At 47.7% G+C, this 17744-nt stretch overlaps 8 protein-coding genes across 8 annotated transcripts; 5 read left to right on the top strand and 3 right to left on the bottom strand.

The window, feature by feature from the left end:
- Positions 1–176: 176 nt before the first annotated feature.
- Positions 177–3078, top strand: N7471_001693 (chloride channel protein; the record flags this gene model as incomplete). The annotated part of the gene is made up of 7 exons (XM_057274414.1): positions 177–295; positions 351–880; positions 938–1041; positions 1092–1244; positions 1295–1409; positions 1459–1550; positions 1600–3078. 7 exons carry the CDS (start codon positions 177–179, stop codon positions 3076–3078), a joined length of 2592 nt encoding a protein of 863 aa, XP_057142593.1.
- A 189-nt stretch (positions 3079–3267) lies between these two features.
- Positions 3268–4118, top strand: N7471_001692 (CTD kinase subunit gamma; the record flags this gene model as incomplete). The annotated part of the gene is made up of 2 exons (XM_057274413.1): positions 3268–3483; positions 3537–4118. The coding sequence occupies 2 exons, from the start codon at positions 3268–3270 to the stop codon at positions 4116–4118; spliced, it is 798 nt and encodes a 265-aa protein (XP_057142592.1).
- Positions 4119–5010: 892 nt separating this feature from the next.
- N7471_001691 (uncharacterized protein) lies at positions 5011–6074 on the top strand (the record flags this gene model as incomplete). Its single annotated transcript, XM_057274412.1, has 2 exons — positions 5011–5510; positions 5570–6074. 2 exons carry the CDS (start codon positions 5011–5013, stop codon positions 6072–6074), a joined length of 1005 nt encoding a protein of 334 aa, XP_057142591.1.
- A 653-nt stretch (positions 6075–6727) lies between these two features.
- Positions 6728–8939, top strand: N7471_001690 (YagE family protein; the record flags this gene model as incomplete). Its single annotated transcript, XM_057274411.1, has 2 exons — positions 6728–8222; positions 8277–8939. 2 exons carry the CDS (start codon positions 6728–6730, stop codon positions 8351–8353), a joined length of 1572 nt encoding a protein of 523 aa, XP_057142590.1. The 3' UTR covers positions 8354–8939.
- A 183-nt stretch (positions 8940–9122) lies between these two features.
- Positions 9123–10455, bottom strand: N7471_001689 (uncharacterized protein). Its single transcript, XM_057274410.1, has 2 exons — positions 9840–10455; positions 9123–9708 (listed from the first exon to the last, which is right to left on the bottom strand). Exons 1-2 carry the CDS (start codon positions 10197–10199, stop codon positions 9400–9402), a joined length of 669 nt encoding a protein of 222 aa, XP_057142589.1. The 5' UTR covers positions 10200–10455; the 3' UTR covers positions 9123–9399.
- Positions 10456–10617: 162 nt separating this feature from the next.
- Positions 10618–11770, bottom strand: N7471_001688 (putative mitochondrial phosphate transporter Pic2; the record flags this gene model as incomplete). Its single annotated transcript, XM_057274409.1, has 5 exons — positions 10618–10669; positions 10724–10847; positions 10910–11560; positions 11622–11627; positions 11680–11770. 5 exons carry the CDS (start codon positions 11768–11770, stop codon positions 10618–10620), a joined length of 924 nt encoding a protein of 307 aa, XP_057142588.1.
- A 2358-nt stretch (positions 11771–14128) lies between these two features.
- N7471_001687 (uncharacterized protein) lies at positions 14129–14320 on the top strand (the record flags this gene model as incomplete). Its single annotated transcript, XM_057274408.1, has 1 exon — positions 14129–14320. The coding sequence occupies one exon, from the start codon at positions 14129–14131 to the stop codon at positions 14318–14320; it is 192 nt and encodes a 63-aa protein (XP_057142587.1).
- A 678-nt stretch (positions 14321–14998) lies between these two features.
- Positions 14999–16983, bottom strand: N7471_001686 (MDR family MFS transporter; the record flags this gene model as incomplete). The annotated part of the gene is made up of 5 exons (XM_057274407.1): positions 14999–15439; positions 15514–15674; positions 15737–16240; positions 16303–16573; positions 16636–16983. The coding sequence occupies 5 exons, from the start codon at positions 16981–16983 to the stop codon at positions 14999–15001; spliced, it is 1725 nt and encodes a 574-aa protein (XP_057142586.1).
- Between the last annotated feature and the right edge of the window lie 761 nt (positions 16984–17744).

Here is a 17744-nt window from a genome sequence, read left to right as displayed (position 1 = left end):
CAACTTTTTTTCTTTCTGCCGCCTGTGGCGCAGCCCCGCCTAGACCTGGATCACACCGCCTTTTGATCGCGGAGCTTGCGCCACACTTGCGCGTTCAACAAAGCTGTCCTTGAAACAAGATCGTTTTTAGGAGGAGATGCTAATATCGCGATATCGTGGTTCATTTATGTTGCATGATGCCAATGAGTGGTCAGGGCTCGGGTGGCGAGGGCCAATCCGGGACGCAACTAAGAGCTGATCGGGACATCCTTCAACCTCGAGAAGTGAATCAGGAAGCCGAGGGGTTACATGAGCCGTATGCCTTGGAGACTCCACCTTTCGTTATGGTGCTGACCAGGTTATACATTTAGGATCTCCTTCAAGCGAAAACAAAAACAACGATCATGGTTCAGTCTGTCTAGCCTTCTCTCCCCTCCCGCCGGCGGATCGGACACTGGCTTTGGCTCTCCGGCGCCGCAAGGTGGTCAGAACGGCGATGCGTCACCCCTTGATCCTTACGCGCCGATAGGATTCAACAATGGCACTGAAGCATCAAAAGATGGTACGCCGTTAGACTGGTACGTGGAAGGTCCGGGACGACGTGTGGGCTACGACGACTTCACCGCTATCGATTGGATCTACGAGTATACCAAGGAGCGGCAAAGGAAACGGCTTCTTTACTCGAGTGGACAGGGTCTATTGGGCCATGCTCGCCGACTCCTTGACGCAAGCAATGTCTGGTTAGTGTTGATTGCGACAGGCATTGCTGTAGGAATAATCGCTGCTTCTATCGATATTGCAACGGATTGGATGGGTGATCTGAAGTCCGGATATTGCAAAAATGGAAGTGGAGGTGGCAAGTTCTATCTAAACAAAAGCTTTTGCTGCTGGGGTCTCGATGGTAAGCCGATGGTGTCAAGTCTCCACAAGTCTCACTGCTAATCTAGATTTGGTATAGATCACTCTAAGTGTCTGGACTGGACACCTTGGGGGAATGCATTAGGAGCGAATTCCAGTGGAGGAACATATACGATTGGATACATCTTCTATGTTGTATTTTCGGTAATCATATCTCTGTTTCATGCCTTTAGGGCTCTATTGACAATGTCTAGGTTTTCTTTGCTGCATGTGCTTGCTTCTTGGTGCGAAATTATGCCGTTTATGCTCGACACAGTGGAATCCCCGAGATCAAAACGATCCTCGGTGGAACTGTCATCCGACATTTCATGGGGCCATGGACGCTTGCCATTAAATCACTTGGCTTAGTGAGTCAAGCTTCTTGTTGTTAGAAGACACCTTTGCTGACAACGATTAGTGTCTCTCTGTCGCATCCGGTCTATGGCTAGGCAAAGAAGGCCCACTTGTGCATGTTGCGTGCTGCTGCGCGAATATCCTGATGAAACCTTTCCAAAGCCTGAGAGGCAATGAAGGTACGTTATTAATTCTCTATCTCTCTCTGCGCGCTTACTTATTTCACAGCGCGCAAACGAGAGGTCCTTTCTGCGGCCGCCGCAGCAGGTATATCAGTCGCATTCGGGGCACCCATCGGAGGTGTTCTTTTTAGTTTGGAGGTATGAGCTATTGTCAATCTCGTGCTATCTACTTTACTAATTCTTCCAGCAACTTTCATATTATTTCCCTGACAAGACTATGTGGCAAAGCTTTGTCTGTGCTATGGTCGCAGCTGTTACTTTACAAGCCTTGAACCCATTCCGGACAGGTAAAATTGTGCTGTATCAAGTCACCTACACTCGAGGCTGGCACCGCTTCGAGATTATCCCATTCATTATTCTTGGCATCATTGGCGGTCTCTATGGTGCATTCCTCATCCGCCTGAATACTGGAATCACCAAGTGGAGGCGAGCTCGAACTTCCTCCCGGCCAATCATCGAAGTGGTTGTCGTGGCTCTCATCACAGCTTTGGTCAACTATCCAAATCACTTCATGCGGGCTCAGAACTCGGAGCTTGTTCAGTCACTGTTCTCCGAGTGCAACAGTGTGACATATGATCGATTTGGTCTCTGCGCAACGGGATCTGCCTCCATCGGTGTGGCAATCTACCTGGTCGTAGCTGCTTTATTTGCCTTTTTCCTGGCTTCCTTGACATTTGGACTTGAGATTCCTGCGGGTATTATTCTTCCTTCGGTTGCTATCGGTGCTCTTTATGGGCGTGCTCTAGGAATTATAATCCGCCTGTGGCAAGAATCTTATCCGAAAGCATTCCTGTTTAGCAAATGCGAGCAAGACATTCCATGTGTTACGCCTGGCTTATACGCAATTATCGGGGCTGCTGCTGCCCTTGGTGGTGCTACTCGAATGACTTTGTCAATTGTCGTCATCATGTTTGAATTGACTGGCGCGTTGACTTATGTGATCCCGATCATGATTGCCGTGATGTTGTCCAAGTGGTGTGGTGACATTTTTGGAAAGCGAGGTATCTACGAGTCATGGATTCGACTAAACGAGTATCCTTTCCTCGACCATCGCGATGACACCACTCCCCCAGACGTATCTGCCCACAGGGTCATGACAACGGTGGACGATATCAGCATCATTACTGCCACCGGTCATACTATTGCCTCGATCCGCAACCTACTAGCTAACACTACATATCGCGGGTTTCCCATAGTCTCAGACACCTCGAGTCCCATCCTGCTAGGCTACATCACTCGCAATGAGCTTTCTTTTGCTCTGAAATACTCGGCCTCTGGTACCACTCGAAATCTCTCCGATGAGACACAGGTCTTCTTTTCGCACCAACCTTTCGCGGACCCTATTGATACCCTTGATCTACGACCTTGGATGGACCAGACACCGATGACGTTGAACAGTAACATCACTTTCTTGATTGTTTTGCGGATGTTCCAGCGTCTTGGCTTGCGTTATGTGCTGTTTGCCAACAAGGGCATTCTACAAGGACTACTGACCAAGAAAGATGTCTGGTCGGTGCTGAATGGCGTGGAATTTCGCCGAGAGGAAGCCCTTCGACACGAACAATTCCAGGATTTCGAAAATCGTAATGAGGCTGAAGAGGTTGGTTTGCTTGACGGGAATGATACATCCAGTCTTGGTAGTTCGTTGAGGCGGGATTCTCTTTGATGATGTTTGCTACCATCTTTTTCTGTATATTCCAATTTTGATACAATATTCACGAATATTCACTCTAACTAAGTACAACGCAATGCCACAGAAGTCGCTACATTATGTAGGTTATTGAAATAAAATTGTGGCTGCCGCACCGCCCTTTCCAACCCCACATCTTTCTGTCAATTTTAACTGACCGCCCTCATGTTTACGGCTAGTGATCTTCCTGTCCTTGAGAAAGTCAGAAAACCGGAAGATAAAATGATGATCGATCCTTTTGAGGTTCGCATGCGCTTCACTACGCAGCTGCAGCACCTCAGTGCTGCTGTCACATCATCGCAGAAGGCCGCCCATTATGCGCTGAAGTACCGTGACCTCGATGAGGATCTTCACTCATGCATCCTGGAGCAGCTTGAACGGGTAAGAGTTCCAGTTTCCATGGTGTTGATCTATTCTGACTTTGTGTCTGTTAGAACAACATGAACAATCGTGCGAACATCATGTACTTTATTGAACACCTCTGCGAAATGGCCATCAAAGAAAACTACCTCCCATACGTGCGCATGATGCAGCGAGACATTCTACGCGTGGTGGACTCGGTCGTTCCCCCAGATGGCACTGGAGCAGCCAATGTCAAGCACGTCCGCCACGTCCTGAGCGGTCTCCAGGCGAAGGAAGTCCTCAGCGCCGAAACCGTGGCCGAGATCGACGCCGCTCTGAAAGACCGCGATTCCCACCCCTCCCACCTGGATCTTGAACAAGAGGAAGGCACCGAGGGAAGCAGCAGATCGAAGTCCGAGAAGCCCCAGCTACGCCTTGACAAGAAGCAGATCGAGCAGCGCATTGAGGAGGACCGTGAGCGCAACAAGCGTCAGCGGGAGAGCATGTGGGCCATGACTGGCAGCGATCGAGATGAATATAATCAGATGTGGGAAGAGCTCAGCCCCACTGGGGAGGATGACTTTATCAGGTCTCGTGAGGAGGCCCTGGAACGCGCCGAGTGTGTTCGCAAGCACGAGGAGTTCTATAAGAACCTATACGGTATCAAGGAGTAATGATTCGGTTGGCACATTGCTTGCTATGCTTTGCATTATGATTTCAAGGATTTTATTTACGGTCTAGGCGTTCAACTTGGGACTCTGCGGCGTTCTGGTTTTTAATGGGGCCTATACACAGCGTGGCATCACTTGCATCTGGTTGCACAATATTTAAGGGTCATTCGATATGACTGAATATTCGACTTTTTCAGCTTTCAATTTGCAAGCTTGCCATGTTTATTTCAACTCACCTTAGTCCCTTTACGGGGGCTGAAGTATTATTTTTGCCACAAGTTTTGTACCAGCAGGCTTGTATAATCAATATATAGACCTCGGGAGGTTATATACTTCATTACATACATGTACATAATATACCTACATGTAGGTATTACTTGACCCCGCAACTGATATTGGTTTCTACAACATGTACTACCTGCAATAAACTGCTTCACTCATACTGAGTAAAGTGTATATGTGTATCTGATAAAATCCTAGCAGTAAATACCAGGAAAACTAAGTTCCTGCCTAATAATATACATTGGATTTGGCTTTAGTGCTTGTCGTAGACCGACACGGCGTTTATATATTTTTGACATAGTAGGACAATTTTATTGTTTGTGCAGATATTTGGCGTCAGATGATATTTCACAAACTATAATTTAATTTTCAATACCAGACGAAGAAGACTTGATTAATTCCGAATGATCAAAAGAAGATAGACCTATCTTGCCCACCGAGTGAAGGTGAAGTAGATGAAGTGAAGTGATAGCGGAGTTGCTTATCGTCTCCGCTCTCGGGAAATCCTGATCGCCGAGAGATTTTTTATTTTTGCTTCACCTCTTGACCAACACGAGGAACTGTTTCCCCCATTTGGGTTTATTACTTTATTTCTCAATTTTCTTTTCACTCTATGTTTGCTCACCTGGTCACTGCTGCCAAGGGTATATTTACGCGACAGCCCGAAGAACAAGAGTCCCAATCCGCTGGCACCTCTGCCACCAATTCCAAGATGGTGACAGCTACTCGACGAGGAAATGTTGCGCCCGAAACTGCAAGCGGAAAGCGCAAGGCACAGTCAGCAAGTGCTAGCAAGACCGAAGACCAGCAGACCAAGCGGAGAAGAAGAAGCGATCCCAAGGCTACTGGAACCGATCAAGATGCTACGAAACATACCCCAGCAGAGAAATCCAGCGTAAATGGGGAGAAGGCACCTGCGGGCAAGAAGATCCGATTCGATAGCGAAGAACCTGAACCACTCGAAACACAGCCGGAAGAAATCTCGGAAACACCAGTCCAGGATGATGAGGACGAAGATGATAGCGACGATGATGCGCCAGAAACCATTGATAACTCGGCCCAGCTATTGAAAATGAAGGAGCAGACTAAGAAGCAAGAAGCAGCCAAGCAATTGTACGTGTGATTTCTTACTTTTGGCGAAGTCAATTTTGGCTAATGATTTTTTTTTACAGAGAAGAGCAACTGAAGAGAGAGAAGCGACGGAAACTCGATGAGCGTCGCAAGTTGCAAGCCAAATCTATTGTGAAGCCCAAGGAGGCTCCAACAGATGACATGCTTTCCGAAAGCACGGCTACTCTCCAAGGCACAACTACCCAAGATGCACGACGAGCCGCTCTTCCTGCTTTGCTTCCCGATGACATTTTGAACGCTGAGTTCGCCATTCGTCCCCCCACACCCCCGGCTGAAGATCAATTCGCCATGCCGAAGAAGTCAAATAAGTTGCGATTCCTGGATAAGCAGGACAAGCTCCCGAAGGATATCAACATGGGGGATGTCTCTATCCGGGTGCTGGATGCGCCGTCCTCAAAGAAGTCCTCAAAGCCCGCGCTGGCCCCTAGGATTTCCAAGGCCGGACGAAACCTCAAGACTAGCATGCTTCAGAAGACCCGTACCACAGCTCAGGGCAATGGGCTCCGACAGAAGGCAGGCGGTCCTTCTGGATTTGTTCGCCGGTGAAATCGAAATTGCTGTGCGGCTACCAGAAGCGATTTTTGTTTAGTGTCACATATCTTCAAATACAGCTGGAAGTTACATCTACGACCTGCCAGTGTCAACGGAGGACATGCTTACTTTCATCGACTAATGTTCTTCCCGGGGGTTTTCGATGCCCCATTGGCGCAAATCGAAAGTCGGTGTCGACCGTGCAACCAACCCCGCGTCTACTGCAGCCATTTTGTGATCAGCCATTGAAAAAAAGGATTTTTGTCCAAGTGTTACTAGGGTTGCATGGTGTTCGGCGAGAGTAGAACCTGGTCTACAATTCAACTTTGGGGAGTTATGTATATAGGATTCTGTCAATTATGCCCAATAACATCTGGCAATAAATTCATTCAAAAATAAAGAAGCATATAAATATAAAAAATCACCAAATACATACATATGTACGTATAAAAAAGAGTGAAGTGAAAATGATACAAAAGCGCCAAGGACCGGACCCGGACCCGTGGACAGATTCTCAGATTATTAAGGCGGACATGTGCGAACCTTAGCTTCCAAGGTTGCCAGCTCTTCCTCGACTTTTTCCACATAACTCTTTGCTTTTCCTACCTCCAATCCCCATTCGCCAATGGCGCTTGTCATCTAACTCTACACCTTTCATTCCTTTTGCCATGGCGCCTGACGCAGAGAATTCTCCTCTGCTGCCGCAGCATCAGAACTCGGCCTCCAATACGTCACCACGGGCAAACCGGACGTCGCGGTCGGTAACCTTCAATCCGCTCACCCAAATTAGCACCTATGGCACCACTGCCTCTACATCCGATCCTACATTCCGACCCTTGCAAGCAGGCTCACCTCCTGTGCAGAATGTCAACGCCCAGGGAGGCCAGCCCCGTCCTGGCAGCCAGCCCATGCTCTCAGCATTGAACAGCAAGCTTCGTCGTCGCAATAGTCATGGGGCTCCCTTCAACCCCATATCCAATCCACCACATGCGGCATCTAAGATTGGACCGCAGCGAACAACCAAAAAAGCGCAAAAACTAAAACTGCTGCCGGACCCTGTGACGGAAGAGGAAGAAGGGTCTGATGGAGATTTCCCTCGGGATGTCTATTCACAAATCACTCGCATCAAGGACCCCGCCGCACGAAGCCATGCTGCACGACTGGGCAAAGCCGACCGCGATCGCATACCTCGGGTGACAGCTTACTGCACGGCCAATTCGTATCGACTCGAAGGCGTTATCAAGTTCCTCAAGTCGCGGAGCAAGACTCGTGGAGCCAACCCTAAGCTGTATGATGAATGCGTCTACTCTCCTTTTGATTACCAGTACGAAGAAAAGCAGAACGCACGGTTATTTCAAGATCCAAATGGCAATGGACACCATGAGAGGCGACCCAGTGAAAGAAGATACTCGGATAGTGCGGTGGAGGTTGAAGACAATAAGAAGACCAGAAGAGAGGACTTGATTGATCTGCACAACGAGCGCAGTCACTCAAATGATAACGAACAAGTAGTCGTCAAAGACACTCCTGATATTGACACCACAATCCATACACCCGAGATATTCCTCTTCGACTACGGAACGGTCGTAATATGGGGAATGACGCCCGCGCAAGAATCAAGATTCTTGTCCGATATCTCCAAATTTGCGACCTCCATATTGAGTCCTGATGACACGCAGATTGAGAACTTCAATTTCTACTATGCGCGCGAGTACCAGGCCAGGATTTACAACGACTTCATCTCTCTTCGCGATCCACGCAACAACATGGTCAAGCTGGCAATCTCTCATGCTCTGGCCCAATCGGTCAAGACCTCGCTTTTCGAAGATCTTCTGTCAGAAACAATCACCGACACTGCACCGCTACCTGCCCAGATTGCGCAAACTGGTAGCGTCAATCTCACCCGTCGGCAAATCAATATGCAGATTGGAGAGCTTTTCATTCTCCGTATCAATATTCACTTGCAAGGATCTGTCCTCGATAGCCCGGAACTCTTCTGGGCAGAGCCGCAGTTGGAACCTGTCTACCAGGCAGTCCGAAGCTACCTGGAGATGGATCAGCGTGTCAGTCTGCTGACGGAACGGTTGGATGTCATTGCGGATCTTCTTGCAGTTCTAAAGGATCAATTGACACATCGCCATGGCGAGTATCTCGAATGGATTGGTAAGTCTCCCTGCAGTTATGATTTCTAACAACAAACCATCTAACGAATATCAGTCATTGTCTTGATCGCCGCAGAGATTCTTGTGGCTGGAATCAACATTGTCGTCGATCTCTACGCTGGAGTAGACTAGAGTGACAGATACTGTACTCATCAACCAAATCCACGCTCGTCTCGACCAATCAACTGTGCTGCGAATACTTGTCTCTCATGCTATGTATTACCGGCATATTGCTTATGTGCCTTGTCATACAATCCATTCCGATCCTACATCGACAACCGCACAAGGAACACAGCATGCGGGGAAAACACCTGACAGAACTCGCCCGATGTCATTCCAGCCGCCTAAGGATTCGAACTCACCCACCGCGTCTAATCTTCCTATCTGACCATCACCCCCTGCTATCTGTATCATCTTTCCAAACTCGTTATGTCTTCACCTGTACATGACAGAAGACATTCATACCCAGATCATCATATCCCATTCCTGTTTCCAATAATAGTGTGTCGTCCTTTTTACTGGTATTGGAGTTGGCGTGGGTTCTTTCACGGGAAAACGGCGTTGGGTATCTGTACAGATGGTTCAATCAAATCGAAATGCTATTGGCCTTACCTTGCGGAATAGCTCTGCAGGTGTTTTGTTTCCAATGGAACCAAGTATTCGTAGTCTATACGTCCTATCAACCCCAAATAGTGCTATGAGGCTTCCCAAATATCAAACAGCGACGCTGAGCTGTGCTCCAAAACCCGTAGATGCCCCCAAACCTACAGAAAAGCACTTGTTCCATTGTCATCAGCCTTTTCTCTCTTCCCCTTACTCTGCTTCTACCCACAGCCTTGACTTATAATAACCATAACAGATTCTAGATGAGCGGCATTGAACAGCTACAGGGAGGAGCCAGTTACTTCAACCATGCTCCAGCATGGGATTTCTCGAAATAACTTCATATCAGACATAGACGCCAGGAGACCGTAGAGTAGTGGAAAGGCCCAATCAAGGCCTACCAAAAGAAACAAAAATAAAAACCTAGAAACAAAGTCGACCAGCACCGCATCCGAACCCGATGCATAAAACCCTCAAAACGAACAAAACTGCAGAGAGTCCCAGTCACGACTCTGCAAAGCCCAAAAAGCAAAGAAAGAAAAGAAGGAGACGCACGACAAAACACAACACAGTCACTAAGACTGCTCAACCTTAGCCTCCTTAATCTCCTCCTTATCCACATCCATTGGCGTAGTCCCAGACTCAGGACCAGCCTCAGCAGCAGCAGGAGTCTGGTCAGCAGAGCCACCACTGCCCGTCTGCACACGGAAGGAGTGAGTAAGAGACTCCTGTGTCGGAGCCGGCGCGAGCCGGGGCAGGGCTGCACCAGCCGGATCTGCAGATTCGGGGTTTCCATCTTGAGCGGGGAGATCATCATCCTGGCCATCGGCGCCGGTGGCGTTGGACTTGCGAGAGCGCTTAACGCGTAGCGGACGTTCCTCAGGCTATACAATATGAAAAACAAAACACGTTAGCTTGGACCAGGCAGACAATCGGACCAACCGGGAGAGAAGGATTATAGTATGAGCTGGGAAGTAGAAGGTCTGTGAGATGGGTGAATTGCATAGACACGTACTGTGCGCGGCTGCTCATCGGAGCTACCCTCGGTATCGTCTTCCAGAAGCACACCAGCTCCGCCCTGTGCAGGATTCATCATGGCAGCGGCGCGGGCACGCAATTCCGGGTTTGCGGAGCCAGTCTTTGCCTCGTCGGCCATGCCGGTAACCTTTGTCAGACGCTCAAGAAGCATGCAGGTTTCCAGGCGCATTTTCTGAATGTATTGGGAGCCGCGGCGGTTGCGGGTGCGCATGAGTTCATTTTCAGCCTCGACTTCTGCAAGTCGCTTCTTCAGCGCTATGCACTTGCGCTTGTAAGCGATCTCCACACTGGGGGGATTGGCTGGTGGGATGGTGGAGGGTTGGCGGGAGGCTTCCATTTTGGCGATGAAGAGGGAGGAGGTCGGTATTGGCGTGTGGAGTTGAAACGGCGATATTTAGTTTGGGGTCTTTGGTCAGAGCTGACTCAAAGCACGATGCTGCGAAGGGGGTGGTGTGAAATATAGAGGAAGAAGAAGGAGCAAATTATCGGGTGACAGGCAGCGGGATATAGTATATCTAGCCTTGATCAGTTGTCGATTAGTCGATGGTGACGAGGGTGAGCCGATTGACTGAAATGCTGACCCTATTGAGATGTGCCAAACGTCGTCGGCAACAATGCGATGACCTCCAACATTATTCTGCCCCGATATCAAAGGCGGTCTACGCAATATTGTCTTAACAAATATTTATCCATTTAACTCCCTGCTATATACAAATGCGCCAGAAAAACAAGAAACTCCTAATAACCATGACTATCTAGTGGCCTCCAGTGGTGGGAAGACCAAGGAACACCTTGAAAGAGTCATAACTGAAGAAAGTTAGCGTCGCTGTACACGCAAACCAGGACGGAGCGAACACTTACATGAGCCATTGGAAACCGGTCAAAGTGCCCAGCATCACAATACGAACAGGCAGACCATTCCATAGACCAGAGAAGCCAATGTTCCCGTAGATCCGGGACACAGCGGTCATCGCACCCTCGCCGGCTACAAACGGGCGGTTAGCATACATCAAAACTATAACAAAAAGAAAGAGAAAAAAAACTCACCTTTACGATCAGCATTCAATTTGCTGACCATGACATCTGCTGGATGGCTAACAATAGCACAGAAGATTCCAGCAATATAACCACCCAAGAAGCTAACACCAGTCTGTGCCAATTGGCCATACTCCTCCTTGGGTTTACCCATAGTGCGGTAGATGACCTTGACCGTCTCCTCGAATGTGGCAAACTTTGTCATGGTATAAGGGATCTGTCGTGCCCACAGAGGGTACAATCCCTTGTACAAACCACCAAAGCCCTCCTTGGCAACGATCTTGCCCCAGCCCTCGCGCAAACTAGAGGCATATGGCGGCAGCGTGGTCTGCATGCGGACCTTGATGGCCTCCATAGGGCACAGGGCCATATCAGCAAAGAACTCGGCAGAGGCACTAGCACCGAGGAAGACCAGGGTGCGGTTGGACTCTGGGAACAGCCGATCTCCATACAAATGCTTGAAGTACTCGTACAGACCGTACTTTCCAGCACCTTGGAAGGAGTAGCCCACGAAGGTGGGCGACCAGCCGAAGAAGACGCCACGCAGGCCTTCTTTGGAGAAAATTGTTCGCCATGCTTGGATGTTGGAGGAGTAGATCTTTGGATCAACCTGGCGACGGCATTTTACGAGGTCGAGGGGTGTGACGGCTGTGTGGGTTGGTCCTATGTGGAATTGGGTGTCAATTGAGTGTGTTAGTTTGTTTTTTGGAGAGCTGTCACCTACCACAAGCTGGAATAATATTGTTAGTGCGTGCCTTGTGAGATGGGGAGCTTGGACATACCAATGATTCCGCCGAAGCCACAGCTGAGGAAGTACTTGAGGGAGTTGGGCTCGATCTTCCCAAGGGGAAGCCTGCGTTCCTGTGTAGCCATGGTGTATATTAAATGTAAGTATTTGGAGGAGGGGAGAGTTTCAAGATCAATAAAAGTGTACAATGTTCCAAGATTCAAGATGTACCTTGGAAGAGTGGGAGAACTATGTCGTCAGTGGTCGACCAGGGCTTATCTCCGCACTTCCGGAACCTTTGGAACGGCGGCCCAATATACTATCTTCGTGCCTAGGTACACTCTAAGCTGTTATTGATTTAATTTCTTAACTTTACTGTTCATTCTCTCGATATTTCTGTATTGCAAATTAACTGAAATTCAAAGTATTTACCATGATCCCATATCGATGACGTCAATGATATCCGGCCTGCCCGGTACTACATAAGTACAGTAGTACAACAAAAAGCCGACTTAGCCGGAGTTCACATGCATAAATAGTACATGGAGAGATTTAATGCAACCAAGCTTCCAGGGTTCTCTATGAAATTATGAAACAGTTTTATCAAAGCTTACAGCTGAACTGAGAGCTGTTAATTTTTGGCCTGAAGGCATAAAGCACAGGCATAAAGCACGTGGGATACTGACCTCTCATCATCGCAATGGTTTACATATGATAGACTGCTTGGAAGATAAATATAGCAGTTACTTGGAGGTCTTCAGTTGGCACAATGTGTTATATTCCTTTTAAGGAGCAACTACAAGTAGGAGGTCAAGAGAGACACGCCAGACCCAGAGAAAACAGACATTTACGGAGTCTTTTACAAGGGGACGGGGTATGATTGTGAAATACATAGGCAAAAAAAAGGTAAGAGAAAAGTAAGAGGTAAATAAATGTGAAATAAATGTGAAATGAAATACTTTCACCTCAAAAATTAATATTAATACAAAACCCTTTAGGGCTGGCTCAATAGATGAGGTTATTATTGAGATATATGCCTTGTTTATCAGGGCCTCAGTTCTCCTCTCTTGTTAACTATAGATTCTGTTGGATCATCCCCTGATCGTACAGGCTTGCTTGCTTGCAGACTGAGCGGTTTGCTAAATCCCAGGATATAAATACCCTGCTCTTCATAGGTTGAATGCACAAGATTTCTTGCTTTTTTCTCTCCCCCTCCATAGCAGAAGCTATAATAGGTTTGAAGTATATATAAACATACATCCCATGTTTTTAATAGTTCCCCTTTCAACAAAATCCCATTACGTTGCCGATCCGCCTTCGGACCATCGCCTGTCCGACGCTTTGGTCTTCTTGATTATCTCGCAGAACACGGCCGCAGCCCGCTATCGTCACGCGAGATGGCCTGCAGATTTTGACTGTGCGGGCGATATCTACGCGGATCGGTGGCCAATGGGCCATCCTGTCATTTTATGGGCCTTTGGTATTCCCTTCGTCGCCGTCTATGCTAATTATTACATCATGAGCGGAAGTAGCTGCAGACCTCACATCTAGCTACTGACCAAGAAGCCCGGACATTACCAGCTCTCCAATTGTTTCCCCAATGATAATCTAGGGGATTCCACGTCCCAGTTGTGTACCCAAAAAAGGAGATTGGTTTCTCAACAAAGAAAGCCCGGGACATTTCGATACGTCTGAGCTTCCATTCGTTCTACAACTCTAGACATTAGCCATGCGTCGCTCTATTCTTAACAGTGCGATGGAGCCATCTACTCCTGAGGAAAACATATTTGTGTATATCCTTGCCGAAGCAAGCCTAAATGACTCCGTTCGTCTTTGGGGGCTGCAAATTATCTGAAGACATTAGACTTGAAAGCCACACGAATTTGTTGATTGAATGGCAGTGTTAATCTTCCTGGGACGGTGATAGTTGCCTATATACTCCTGAAGACGTGACTGTTACGGTCAAGCGTATAACCGTGTCGAACAGTATAGAATTATCACAGATGAAATTCATATGAGGTTAAAATCGAGTTCTCCACAAGTAAGCTGACATCTTGCCTAGATAGCCCCCGCGGAAGGGAAATACAACCGGAATCTCAGAATCCGGTCCGACCCTTGTCCGAATATTTCGACTAAGGAATCAACCGGTGTTCATATTCCTATGCCGACAGTTAACACGGCGTTATCTCAAACAAAAGCCATTAATTCCGTGATCTCGCCATCGTGATGCAGCCAATGATTCCAGAATGATTGATTGTCCTAACTCCGTACGCATGGCGCAACTCCGTACGCACGGCGCTCCGGTGTCTAGGCATTTATCAGTTGCCGCATAAACATATAACCAATACCACGTGGGAAAGGTACCACGAGCATCTGCATTCTTAAATTTGTTGAAGTCAACCTGCACGACTTTCCCCCTGTTTGTGTTATCTTAAACAGCAGCCGATACCCCTTTTTCCCACACCAAACGCAGTCACTCATCGTGTATACCAGAAACTTCAGCAATGGCACAGACTCCAGAGAACAAGGCCGCCTGGCTATCCGGCTCCAAAGTTACGCCGCTTGAGGTCGGCCCCGCGCCATACACACAACCCGGACCTCACCAGATCGTGGGTAAGGGACTGGAAAAGATCCAGGAGGCATTTGGAATTCACATGCAGGCTGTTTCAGCGAAGAAGATTGTTGTGTCGCTATAGACTAGAGATTTATGTATTGGTTTCTGCTCAGCCTAGCGGTTATGTAGCTATCTACCACTCATTTTACTCTTTTCTATGTACACTCTGTCGGGTTCTGGTATTAGTTTACTACAGTCCCTACACCTTAAATGCATAGAGTGCGAAAACCTGCGGTGTTATTTACATATCACATGTCCGCTATTAACAATTGCTAACACAAATATCGCAGCATAACCTCTGATTTCTCATCAAAACTTCTTCACCGTTCTCCCATGGCATGAATCCCCCGAGCTTCGACAAATTTAAGAATCCATGGAAAAAATGATAACAAAGATATGTTGTATTCATTACATCTTAGTTCTGTGAATATATTAATATTAAGGAAATACCAAGAAAAGAGTGCCGTAAAATCGCGATTCATTAGCGATTTAGGATGTGTTGACAGACTTTTGGCACCCCATCGATAACAACAACAGCGGCAGCGGCAGCACTTTTCTAGGTAACAGTCTCCTGCCAGTGTCCGCAAAAAGCATCATCTAAAGATCTAGCGATCCTCACAAGATTGAGGGTAAAATAAACAAAACAATCAAACAAATGCAACGAAAGGAAAACGCCGAACCGTCCACCAACTGGCCGATGTCCCAAGAGAGCCATGTGACCCACTTACACAATTAATGGGACATCAATTCAATTCCCATCTTAGGCTGTGGTCTTTTCAGTCGAGTCCACATCCTCGGTGTTCGACGCAGCCGGAGCATCTCCCTTAATGGCCTGCAGTTTCTTCGCCTTACGGATATCAACCCATCCCAACCCCCAGCCAAAGGCAAATGTGGCTACGCTGACTCCTATGCCGAGATACATAACATGGCTAATTGCCGTGGTATAGCACTCGAGCGCAGCGGTGAGCTTATCGCCCGAAACAAGACTTCGGATTGAGTTCAGTCCGGTACTGATGAGGATATCAGGGTTGACGCCAATCTCGGCGAAGCGTTTCTGGAGCTCCGCGCGGAGGCCGTTGGTGAAAATCGAATTAGCGACAATCAGAAACACGGCACCGCCCATGTTTTGGCAAAAGATGATGATAGCCATGGCAATAGGGATCTGCGGAGGGGGAACAAGATTTTGGATAGCGATGTAGGGCTTCATATGAAAGTAAAGTTAGCAAAGTCCGATTCGGGATGTGGAGGAGATGGGATATTGCGAAGTATACTCACCGCTGAGGTCATTGCACCACTGCCAACACCATAGAGCACCTGGTACCCAAGCCATTTGTGCGATATAGTCGTGGGTTTAATCAGAGACATGAGTCCATACCCAATGGCAGTCACGGCGCTTCCTCCCAGGTTCCAGGGCAAGTAATAACCTAAGATCTCGGCTGCGAAACGTTAGTTTGATTAGTTTTGAAGTGACGAAAGAAGAAGGGGGGGGGGAACGAACTCATCATTCCAGAGAGCATAGTGAAGAACACTAAGCACAAGGTTGCTGGCAGCATGTGCACACCGCTCATGATAGGACTGTTGTGAAGCACGGTTTGGAAGAAAATGGCGAGGTAGTACTCGGCCACCAAAATGGCACCGAGAAGGAAGAACAAGTTACCCGCAGCAGACCACACAATGCGCTTTTTGATCATCGCGAACGGTACCATGGCACCGTCGCCCTGGCGATATTCCCAAATAAGGAAGAAGATAAAGGTCACAGCCGCGCCAACCAAAAGGCCGATTACAACGGAGCTATTCCACGGGTGCACGGTACCGCCGTATTGCAATGCAAGCAAAAACATGACGGCAGCGGGGCTAATGAGCATAAAGCCTGGAAGATCCAGAGACTTAATGGCTGTGCCGAGGACTTGTCTGGCGGGTAGCTTGTCGGTCGGTTCGGGGATCTTGAACAGGAACAGCAAAATGGCCAGAGCACCGCCAATGGGTAGGTTGATGTAGAAACCTGCAAGAAGAAGAAGGTGGTTAGCAAGATTATAGCAGTAGAGAGACGTCCAAGCAACTTACACCAACGCCATGAAACATTTTGGGTGAATGCACCGCCAAGGATAGGGCCCAAAGCGATACCGAGCTGGCCGATACCCATGTTTATGCCCAGAAACTGGGCCTGCTTCCTGCGCGGTAATATAACTGAGATGATTGTCATGGCGCCGTTTCCAATACCCGACGATCCAGCTCCGGCAATGGCTCTTCCAACAATGAACATGGGCGACGAGACGGCGGCTCCACAGATGACAGACCCGAGCTCGAAGAGAAAGAAGAAGACGAGGAAGGACCACTGTTTCCATCGTTAACAATGATCAATTGTGTCATTTCTCAAGCTATCACAGAATGACCAACCTTGATATTAAAGTGGCTGTAGATCTTGCCAGTGAGCGGCTGCAGAGCAGAGCTGCCGAGCTGGTACGCGCCACCATACCAGCCAACATCAACTAGAGAGTTGAATCGTTGTGTGATGGCAGGGGTTGCAGTAGACACGACACACATGTCGAGGAAGACGAGGAAGTAGGCGATTGTAACAGGACCAAGGATAGACCATAAGGCCACGCCGCTGGGAAAGTTGCTGTCATCTTCTGTGGCCTCGTCCTTGGAGTCGACGCTGTCGGAGCCGTACTTCTCAACATCACCAGTCTCATCCGACAGTACCATATTTGTGTCAATTGATTTGTTGGAGTCGGTAGTGGTCATGGTTATGGCACTGGAGCTGACTCTTGCTCTCGCTGGTGCCAAGAACTGTATTAGTAGTTATTGAAGAAAAGTAGCTTGCAGTCGTAAGTTATATAACACAATTGTATGACAACATTAAGTTAAAAAAAGAGATCATGAGCTTAGAATAGGGACCGGAATGTTTCTGCGCGAGTATGTAAATCCATTTAGGGCTAGTAGCTGCATGTCGGAACCGGAATCTGAAATCCGGTCGGTCTCCTGTTGACGGACTATAGTAGTATGTCCGGCCTGTCAAGCTGGAACGTGCCATAAATATTTATAATCATAGGAATTGGAATATTACAAGATTACAAGAGATTATACAAAATTTGGTTGGCTGTAGTTTTAAAATAATTCGGGCTTTTTACAAGCCATTTTAGCCCAAAACGGTAATCGCCCGTTCATAGTAGAAATACTTCTCTAGTACTATATCTCAAATGTGAGTTATGCATACACAATTGTCCATTGATAATATATTCAATCTTTTTAAGAACGGCTATAGCAGTGTGTCCAGGGCAGACTGTCGCCTAGTAGAACAATATTTGGACCGTGAGGTATAGCTACTTCATCATATACCTCCCAGGCAGGCAGTAGTAGAAGACAGTGAAGATATAATCTCAGTAAAACTAAATACTGTTTAGACGCAAGAGTGCGTACCCATATATCATAATACCGTGGAAGCTATGAAAGCGTAATGTCGTTCATTTCACATGTGCAGTAGTGGTTTGCGATCAGTATGTACC

This window comes from Penicillium samsonianum, assembly GCF_028829775.1.
Source record: "Penicillium samsonianum strain IBT 33392 chromosome Unknown utg000001l_segment0_segment0, whole genome shotgun sequence".
NCBI lineage: Eukaryota > Fungi > Ascomycota > Eurotiomycetes > Eurotiales > Aspergillaceae > Penicillium > Penicillium samsonianum.
The sequence above is the reverse complement of the archived record's forward strand: the minus strand, read 5'-3'. Positions and strand labels throughout refer to the sequence as shown.

What these genes read in the sequence shown, in the direction of transcription:
- N7471_001689 (XM_057274410.1), bottom strand. Translation starts at nt 10,199, where the DNA reads ATGGAAGCCTCCCGCCAACCCTCCACCATCCCACCAGCCAATCCCCCC. An exon ending in CCGATGAGCAGCCGCGCACA is followed by an intron (nt 9,709 to 9,839) that starts GTACGTGTCTAT and finishes CATATTGTATAG; the next exon opens with CCTGAGGAACGTCCGCTACG.